Here is a 10,985-nt window from a genome sequence, read left to right as displayed (position 1 = left end):
AGCGAGCCGGAGGCCAGACAAGAAGAGAACATGACCGAAAGGGATGAGAATAACTTGAATGATAGATGGAACGAAAGGGCAACATCAAAACCCCATCGCCATAGGGCAAAAGCAGTACCCCAGTCTTTCAAAGCATCTTGAATGAAAAGAAGGCCTTGTTGGTTGACGTTCAGAGGATGGTTGAAGCCGATACCCCAAAAGAAACATGGTGAGGAAGACATGGAGAGAGGCTTTTGGAGTTTTATCGTCGTCATCGATGTCATGTTCATGGATTCCTCTGCGAAATCTCTTCGATTCTCAAGATGGGTATGATCAGTCCAGAAGCAGAAGCACCACAAAAGTGTTTCCCTCCACCGAAACCCCAAAGGCTCACAATGCAAAAACCCCAAAGGCAGTTTCATGGCACAGGATGGCCATGAGAGCAAAGAAATGTGAATGACTTCGCTTGTCGAGAGTGAGTACCGAGTAAGTATTTGTCGACGATCCTGAGGATCAGACGACTCTGCTTGTTGAAGCCTTCAAGGTGTAGGGCCTGGAACTGGTCGAGGTCAGAGAAGTCATCATCGAGGAGGGACGAGCGGCAGTCGAACCACTCTTCCTCCTGCTGGATGATCTCGTGCATCTGTTCTAGGAAGGTGTGAGAGTCCACCACAAGATCCGACGCCAAAACCATGATCTACAACCCGTCCCCTCCTGAAACGGTGGAAGGGATGGTGGCGATTCTCGGCAAAGGGGTGTTGGTAGTGACCCTTGACGACACCGGTGGAAGGGGTGATCTGACCGGTGGTTGTCGACCATTCGAGGCTTTGGAGGACCCCCCCCCGAGAGAGAGAGAGAGAGAGAGAGAGAGAGAGAGAGAGAGAGAGAGAGAGAGAGAGAGAGAGAGAGAGAGAGAGAGGTGGAAGTGGAGGAGGAGGGGAGGATGAGGCCGAGAAAGACGGGAAGAGGAGGAACAGACGGAAGAAGAGCAGAGGTGGAGGAGGCGGTAGAGGTGAAGAAAAGGGGGAAAAGGAGGAGGAACAAGCGAAGGAGAGAGAGAGTATCACAAAACACAGTTTTTTATGACACTCCACGTTTTTTCGCCGCGCAAGATCAGCGACGAAATTATGATTTTTTTATAGTATACTCTATTAGACCTGAGTCCGGACCTAATACCATATCCAAAAATATGATTCAAGTCTGGTGCTACCTGAGTCCGAACCAAACCCGACCCGTTGACACACCTAAGTACAATACAACCGTTCTTAGCGAAAATATCGATGTATTTATAATAAATAGGGATAATTATATTTTACTTCATAAATACCCCAACCTGATTAGGAACATTACGTTAATATTCGGGGACGCGTCCGAGCCGTGCATCGCCAAGCGCACTATAAATTGAGGCAGGAAGTGACCCCAAAGCGCCGAGTTTCTTTTGCCGCTTCTCGCTTGCATTTCTTCCCGTCACTTTGTACTCTCGCAGTCGTAGGTCGGTGTTCCAACGACGCATCTACCGTTGGGCGGACAGGAACGGCCGGAATTCCGACGAAGTCTCACCAGAAAGCATGGCGGATCCGTCGGTATCTTCGGATTCCGGCGATGTAGAGAAGGAGGAGGTGCTGGATCGGATGCTGACTCGATTGGCCCTCACAGACGACTCCAAACTAGAAGACGTGCTCCCCAAGCTACTCCCTTACTCCATCTCTTGCCTCTCTTCTAATTCTCCCTTGGTCAGGAAGAAGGTAAATCGAGCGAAATGATCGTTTCTTCCTCTTCTTTTGCCTAAGTTCGTTCGTGTTTTTTTCTCTCCGTTTCGTTTATCGGTTTTCTGCTTTGATTTTGTTGCTATTTCTAGAAGTATGAATCTAATTAGGGTTTCGTGCCTATTGATGGATTGTTTATGTTGTTTTTGTGTTTCCACTTGCGTTTGAATTCGTGCATTGGGGATTCAGGCCTGTCAGTCGTTTCATTGTGTATTCTGTTGGCTGGATGCTGCTTCATCACTACTTTCGTCCATTCTAGTAGCGTTTGCTTGGTTGGAGATGGTTATATTCGTGTAAATTACTAATATAAAATAGAAATTAGCTCTGCAAACAGTGTTCAGAGTTCATCAAGATGATGTCCGTGTCGAACCAATGATTTGATAATTATCTTATTATTGCAAACTGATGCACGACGTTTTTGTCATTAGGGAGTGCAAATAATCTGTTCTATAAGGTATGATCTTCACTGTTAAATGTTAATTCATAGCTTAAAAAATTCCATACGCATGAATCTCATGTGAAGCTATAATACATTAGTTGCTCATGTGATCTGATGTATCGTTAGTTTTACCTGTTATCGGAACTAATCTTTGCATGTGCAGACACAACCTGCAAACATGAATAAGTTGGTATTAATGCACAATAGTTAACCACTGCTGTGATACATGCTTTTTCCTTAATGAAGGTCTTGATCTTCTGTTATAGGCAATTTCGCTCCAGTGCAAGCCTCATTCCCAGTTCCCATGGGCAACTCTCAGGCATAATTTAATATATAGTTGACAGTTGGCTTAACCAAGCCTTTTCAGAATAGCCCTTCTTAAAAAATACACCATTCTTTGTCAGAAGATCTTTCTCAGACTCTAAGACCATCTTAAACATGTTCTTAGACAAGAGAGATATGGAAACCAGGTTATTTTAGATGGTTGACATGCACAGGATGTTGTCGTGTAATAATGTTCATGGAGGTGAACTTCCCCTTGTCAAGTCCATTTCCAACCACTTTGGAAGTCGAGAAGTTGTCCATAAAAAGAATTCATGTAAACCCCATTCACAGACCCTCAAGATATTTCTTTTATTGATTATGTGACGAGTCACATTCAGATCTGTTAACTACTCTACCTCAATTCTCGATGACACAGTCTAAGTAAAGAAGTGGCAGCCATTATGTGACTGGCTCTTGGTCTTCCTTCGTCTTCATTCGTGGGATGACGGCGGTCCATCACCAATCAAAGAAAAAGTTGTTCTAAGCAATGGCCACTAGTCTTTCTTTGAATTTCTCTGATTGAAATTCTTTTAGAATTACCTTAGGAGCGGATTTCTTTTTCTTTCAGAATCTTGGCCACATAGGCCTTGATCATGCTTTTCTTCATTACTTATATGATCTGTTGCTATCTAAATAGGATACAATGTGAAATCATGCTACATTAACATGCACACATTTTTTTTCTCATGTGACATAAAATCAAAATAAATGGAGAGGTCAAACTAAATATTAACACCACAGGGGTTTTTGTCTTTCAACTGTAACTTAATTTGGTAGCTGCTTGATTGTTTGGGTAATTGCCACCTAGCTAACAACCAGGCTTTTATTGCACTAAGTGATTTGTCGATTAAAAGATGGGAACTGACATGGACTGGTAGTAGCTGAGTGGTTATTTTTGCCATGCAGTACTAAACAGAAGCTACATGAATTTGTTATTTAGCTTCACTGTTAGTGATAGCTTGTTCCTTTCTACCTATATTTCATGTAATTCATTTTGTTATTAAATAAGTGTCATTTGCTAATCGTTGTACATGTTGGTCTTTTATTTTCCTTTTTTATCCTATTCTTGTACATATTGTGACTTGATGTGATGGTCGTTATGCTCATTTTACACTATCTAGAAGGAATAAGCTTTAGATTGGAATGTCTAGTAGTGCAATTTTCACGGCTCATGTTATCTGCAGGTAATGTTGCATTACTTATCCTTTGGGTAAGGGCTGGTGAATGAGCTGAATGAGCCAAGCTTGGGATCTTCAAGCTCCACCCATTTAGGTTCAGATTCAGCTCGGGCCTGTGCTTGTTAGCCCAGAGCTTTCCATGAGCTGATATTAGTTCTAGCTAGTTTGTTTATTGAAAACAGTCCAACTGTAACGATTGAACTTTAGCCTCTGTTTTATCAACCAGTTACCTCAATTAACTGTTCTACAACATAAAAGTTGGTATTTATGTATTTAAACTATCTATACTTTTATTAATGAGCCTATATAAGCTGAATTGTGTCAGAGCATCGTTTCTTCATGCTCGGTCAGTAATTTGAACGAGCTGCCTCATACTAGATTCACTGGGCTTGCTTCACAAGATATAACAAGCTTTCTATGTGCCAAATAGAGCCGAGCCACACACTGGTTGGTTCATTTCCTAGGTCCACTCCTAAGGTGCCTTTTAAGGAGTGCCTGTCATGGATTATCCAAAGGCAGCATGGTGGTCAAATTAAGAACTGCTGTTTTCTAATGCATGGATTATTGTTCTATTCCTTTTATCGTTTTGTTGGGTTTCATTTGATTTAAAAATCTTTGGGTTTATCAAGCCAGGTTATGGAGATTTTGACTCATTTAAACAAGCGAGTGAAACACCAAAGATCAATTCGATTGCCATTATTGGATCTGTGGAAGGAATACATGGAAATTGATGCTGCTCCTATAGTCAAGAATTTCTGTATCATATATATTGAGATGGCCTTTGATCGCTTGACTGTAGAGGTCTGTCTTATCCAAATATAAACTTTTGCACTGTCAAGGTTTTATTTTATCATAGTTTGTTGTGAATTCAGATGTTATCAGTTGTTTGTGCACACAGTATTAAAGAAAGTAACTGGTTTGTCTACAGGAGAAAACAGATATGGCTCCAAAACTGATGACTAATATTTCTAAGTTTCCCCCGCAACATCAAGACATGTTATTGAGGATAGTTATGAAGGTGATGTCATGAATAGTTTATTATGGCATATGATTTTGAGAGACTTGTAAATGTGTCATTTATTTTACTTTATATGCTGTTATCTTTCTCTGGAAGATCATTTATTTTATATTGTAAAATTTGTAAGGGGTGCCTATGAGTGCAATTATTTTTTTTGAAGAAAAAAAAGAGATTAGAAAATTTTATATTGGTTGAAAGTGTAGTGTTTCTATGAAAAACTTCAATATTACATTAATATTTAGTTTGAAAATGATATCTGTAACCGGGATTGCAACAGATTCTAAACTCTATCCATTTGCATTGATTTGAGTTGTCTAGTGTTAACACAAGTTGGCTTAAAGTTACTGGAATTAAAATTGCCCTTCTATCTAACGTGGCATTGGTTTCAGTGGCACTGATTGCTGTCAGCAATTTTCTTCTACCGGCTCTACTGAAGCAACTACTCGCTCTGGATATGCAACTGGAAGATAGGCATATCGGCATAGGTAGATGTATGGTTAAAGGCAATCACAGTGGTTGCCCTGAGGCCTGAGCTAGCGTAGATGAATTCAAACCAAACCAAACCATCAAAGAGATCCATTCTTTGAGGAGCAAATCAATGATTTGAGTTGTTCATTTGGTGAGACCGACATTCCACTAGCAACTGCAAATAAAGCAGCCTTAGACATACAGTTACTAGGCAACTTCTTTCCTTGTCTCTCGCTCACTCCCCTTCACTCATGCAAGCAACTTGGTTCACTTATCCATCATTACCCTCATTGACTATTTGACCCCCTTCCTTCTCCTTACTCGCTTTGGAAATAGTTCTTCTTACTCCAATGATGAAATGAAGACTGACTTGATTAGGAAGAAGTTGCGCAGGATCCAAAACTACTAGCCAGGACCCTCTTTCCTTCTACAGCTAGTTGTGCATACTTATATAATAGACTCAAGCCCCTCCTTGGAATAGCCTCGCTCTTCTCTGTTTTGTAAGTGAACGAAAGGTCTTATTAATAGCGTGTTAGTTGAACGATCTACTGAGATATCCTGATGGCGAATGGAACTTCTTTCGGGCATTACCTTGGCTTTTTAGGTCTCTTATTCTTTTAGATCTTACCCTACTTACTTTCGCTATGCAACATAGGAACCCCCGGAGGTTGCTCCATTCAAACTGTCTCCTTAAGATAACCAACCATGCAAATTGGATAAAGGACAAACAATCGTCTTACAGACCACTTGTGAATAACAACCAACACAAGAACAAGGAGAATAGTACTCCTTAAAGGTGGAATGGAAAGAAAGTAGTCCTTAAAGGTGGAATCGAAAGAAAGACCTTAGCCTTTTAGTGGCACTTATTCCTCTGAAGCGGACCTTGCACCAGGCGCACCATACGTCAGAGATGAGTTGTAAGAGGAAAGGGGAGTTGGGTAGTGTGGCATGCCTCCCTCTCCCACATTCCCAGGACAAAGTCCCATCCGTCAGTTTTACCCCTTGATTGGCGTCTTTTGTTCCCCCAACCCTTGAGGTTGTGTTTCAGCCTACAATTCATGACTTGATGAATTATTAACATGATTCATGCTCCATTACAGTCCCAGCTGAACGAGAGCTTGCTCCTGGCCAGATGGGAGCATACTTCTATGAATCGTACACTTACAAAAAGAACAAGCGCCTTGTTTTACATGTAGATTAAAAAATCCTATCAATGGACTGTTCAATAGTACTTTTCATAAATCAAGGGATATGTGTAAAATTTACATAATGTTATATGAGTTAAAGGTGTAATGTTATAAACGTACATAATTTTCAATATTAGTAGGAGGTAAGAAATATTTCTATGGCATGTGCATAATTTTCAATATTAGTAGGAAGTAAGAAACATTTCTATGGCATACTTGTATTCAACAACCGATGCTCATGCTGTAATGAAATACCCAATGCACAAGTACAAGCCTCTGATGGGCAAGAACAATACACATGAACAAGGATCACTTATGGGTCTAAATACAAAACTCAATCACAAATGCCTCTTATGGGCAAGAACAACACAAAAAATATAGGAATTTATTGGATAATTGTTTGAGAACAAGCATAACATACAAGAGGGGTTACAACCCCTATTTATACACAAAAGGAAGCAAGGAAGAGCCAAGGAAATGGTCCCAACAACTAGAAATATAGCTGTTGGGAGCACTTCACAACAACTAGAAATATAGCTGTTGTTATTGGGAAGTGTTCCCAACAACTCTATTCCAAGGGCATTATAAGGACTATAATGCCCTTGAGGAAAAGAATAAAATACATTAAAAAAGAAAAACCCTAAAGTGCCCTCTAAAAACACCACTAATTACATAATGTGTAATAACCAAAATACTCCTAATGGGTTTCACTTATTACATAAAGAAAAAATATATATATTTATATATATGATAACATATATATATATATATATATATATACACACATACACTTTAACATTTAACACCCTCTCTCAAACTTATAGTGACTCATTGTAAGTTTGAAATTATAAAAGAAAAAACCCATTACATAAAATGTCTCCATAGATTTCATCAAGTTCTTCCATTTGACCCTTCTTTATAGGCTGCTCAATCATATGCTCCATTACACAAAGGATCTTCAATATCATAAATTATTGAAACCGGTAAATAGAGCTAACAAAACAATCCAGCTATGCACACATATATATCATAAGAAGATTTCAAAGGCTAATTATATTAGTTACATATTATGGAGAGATGATGGCCAAACACACAAACATACAATATATAAATTATTAAATCTTTTTAATAAAACAATTTAACATTTTTCAAAATTATTTAAAGTAAGAATTAATTTTGAAAAATCATTAATTTCAAACAACATAGTCATTAATCACTTTAATCATTCATGAAAATCATGCACACATATATCTATCACAAAAAATACATTAATGCATAGTGGGCATGTATTTTCAACATTATCAATACCATGAAGAAATAACTCACAAAGGAGTATAAATAACAAATCATTTTTACACAGCGGAAGATAAAAAATGATTTCAATCACTCAATAAAGATTTAAGAAAAGTCAAATACACGTAGATTAATTTCATTATTACATTTTAGAAGCAATATTAACCACACAACTAATGCATATATGAATGCATCATGCAATAGTTTAGAATCAGCGAAAAAATTACTTATGAACTAATTTTAAAATATCCTTTCAAGTGATAACAATGAAAATCTTTCAAGAACTCATGCTTAGAAAACTAACTAATGAAACAAATGATATCTCAAAGAAATGCCACAAATGCTACAATGAGATATTAATACGATAGTGGTCACTTATGGACCAAGGGAAAACTCACAATGAAAATACACACCAACAACTCATAAGGTAAAAATAATATATCCTTCATTAACAAATGCTTAGAAAGCATTAATTAAACTTATGAAAAACACAATCAATCATGGAACATATTTAAAATATTCCTTGATCATGCAACTAAAACATATTAAATGTAAAATGCATGAAAACATTTCAATAACCATTTTTTATAAGAGCAAATGAGTTTAGAAAAATTACGAAGAGATTTAAAAATCCCATATAACACAATGAATGATATTAACAAATCTTAACACTATTTTGACCACCACAATCCATCACCTCACTAGACCTCCAAACCTCAAAAATCAAGTGTATCAACTACTAGAACAAGTGCATAACAAAAATGCCACTAAAGGGCTAAAAAATACACAAAAAGTGTGAATAACCAACATCTCTTGTCTACATATAATGACACTTAAAAACAAGTGTATGGGTGCACATAACTCACCACATTGAAGAACAATATCTTTTGTCTACATAAAATGACACTTAAAACAAGTGTATCAATGACTAGAACACGTGCATAATCTAATGCCACTTATGGGCAAAACAAACATACAAAAGCGTGAATAAACATCTCTTGTCTACATATAATGACACTCAAAATGAGTGTATCAAGAGCAGTGTTGTGAAAAGCGTTGAGGCGTAGCGAGGCGCTCCACCAAAATCTGAGGCGAGGCGTAAGCCTCGAGGCGCAAAGCGTAAGCCTCAATTTTTTTTTTGAACTTAAAAAAACAATAAAAATTAACTAAAATTATAAATAAATAAGAAATGCTTTATTGATGAAGCACCAACCAACACGAAATAAAAAATCTCAAATAAATACAGAAAAAATATGAGATTAACATGTAAAAGTAACTCATTTACTAACTCTTTTAGCACTAGCAGATCAACCAATTTGGACAGGAGCCCAATCCCAAGTTGAGCCAGGATTTTCAACAATGAATTAAAAGAAGGGGGAAGAGAATGGACTGTATACAGGTGGATTGTCCTTAGCAGAATTGTATAATGGTCTGACCTAGATCCAGATCCAACTGGATGAGTGCATCTGACTCATGTAGTTCGAATCTAGCCAGATGGGACCATACATAAAATACCATATCCTACTCAACTCGTTCAGTAACAGGACAAGCCCCCATCTCCTGCTGATTTTGCTCATCATGAAACCCTTGACATATTAGAGGACATGTTGGTAGCTTGTGAAAGTCAAAAATCAAGAATGCCTCTCAATGAATTCACTGTGTAGCATTGAAAATTTCAAGCCAGTGGAAAACGAAGCAATTATAACCAAAACCATCTCTAATACAGACGTTGATTTGGTGGTAGAAGCATAAAAGGAAACACAAACAAAGTAGAGATTAAATACCTGCAATAACTGCCTCACTACAGCAATCTGCCTACTCACAACGAAAGGCGACGACAGGGGCTCCACCCCCCTGTCAGTCGACCAAGAGAGAAAAGTAGAGGGGGGAACCCCCTGCCGACGAGAGGTGACGACAGGGGGCACCGCCCCCCTGTCGATCGACCCCAAAAGAAAGGTAGAGGGTAACTTGAGAGGTTCCAGAAAAACCAGCTTAGAGCATTTCCTGAGGTATCGCGATCGGCAATCAAAAAACCAAAAAATCAAGGCAACATCTCTTAACAGCATCACTTCGTCGGACTTTTCTGCATAAATTGATAACAGATCACTACCTCCGAATCCGTACTCTTTCCGGAGTTTGATCTAACGCACGACGAATTCATTCGGAGAGTTGCTTCTCTTTCTAAAGATTTAACCGACGGAGTATTTGCCACCAGCTTGCCGGTAACACATACAGGTGCTATCAAAAGTGAAGGCTTTCACAAACGGCACCGTTGGGAATCCACTGGAAAGACAGTGAAGGCTTTCACTGAAAACAACAGTACAGGTGCTATCAAAAGTGAACCTGAGAAGCACATCTTGGAGATCGATGGTCGATCCCGAGAAGGCGGATCGCTGTAGGATTGGGATGAGTTGGGTCTCGATAATCTCTTGGGTAGTTCGGGCCACAAATTGCCAGAAAAGCTTGAACAGACGTGAGCATTTGCAATCTTCCTCTGCATCTTCCACGATTTTGCCGGCGTCGTGGCTGCTTCCGGCGAGAAGGACGAGGTCGAGAAGGGAGAGACGAGAGAGAGGGGTTGCGAGAGAGAGAGGGAGAGACTGTGAGAGAGAGGGGATGCAAGAGAGGGAGAGATAGATGAGATAGAGAGGGGATGCAAGAGAGGGAGAGACAGACGAGGTAGAGAGGGGCTCCAACAACCAAATTAGGGCCCCCGACGGTAACATTTTAATGTTGGTCAAATGAGGGATTTGACCCTCATTTGACCAACAAAATGAGGCGTGCGCGCCTCACCGTGAGGCGTGCCTCGCCTCGAGGCGTACGCCTCAAGGCATATGAGGCGTACGCCTCCATGCTTTTACGCTTTATACCTGTGCCTTGCCTTGAGGCGTACGCCTCCATGCTTTTACGCTTTATACCTGCGCCTCAAGGCACAAGGGCCCTCGCCTTGAAGCGAGGTGCGCTTTTTGCGCCTTGAGGCGCGTTTTTGATAACACTGATCAAGAGTATAATCTTAGTATCACTTATGGGCTAAACAAACACACAAAAGTGTGAATAAGCATTTCTTGTCTACGTATAATTACACTTAGATAAGAAACATAACAGGAGAAAAGCAAGAGGTAAGGGGAGCTTCTAATGAGAACAAATTACTGCCGATAAGAAGAATACGAATATCAATCTTTTGAAACTCCATGCTTTCATAACATAGGAAAAACAAGATATCAACCCAATGCACAAGTACAAGCCTCTTATGGGCAAAAACAATACACATGAGCATCAATTATGGGTCTAAATACAAAACTCAATCACAAATGCCTCTTATGGGCCAGAACA

General features: G+C 39.4%; 1 protein-coding gene across 1 annotated transcript in view; it reads left to right on the top strand.

Moving 5' to 3' along the window:
* Positions 1-1,414: 1,414 nt before the first annotated feature.
* The window catches only part of LOC149819701 (ARM repeat superfamily protein), a 133,901-nt gene continuing 124,330 nt past the window's right edge, over positions 1,415-10,985 (top strand). The window contains exons 1-3 of the mRNA XM_089982954.1: positions 1,415-1,724; positions 4,320-4,487; positions 4,615-4,704. Coding sequence (XP_089839080.1) covers positions 1,548-1,724; positions 4,320-4,487; positions 4,615-4,704 — 435 coding nt within the window. The 5' untranslated portion in view covers positions 1,415-1,547. The remainder of the gene's footprint in view (positions 1,725-4,319; positions 4,488-4,614; positions 4,705-10,985) is intronic.

This window comes from Nuphar pumila, chromosome 12 (genome assembly GCF_984573655.1).
Source record: "Nuphar pumila chromosome 12, dmNupPumi1.hap1.1, whole genome shotgun sequence".
Lineage (NCBI taxonomy): Eukaryota > Viridiplantae > Streptophyta > Magnoliopsida > Nymphaeales > Nymphaeaceae > Nuphar > Nuphar pumila.
This window is presented reverse-complemented; position numbering and strand designations above follow the sequence as displayed.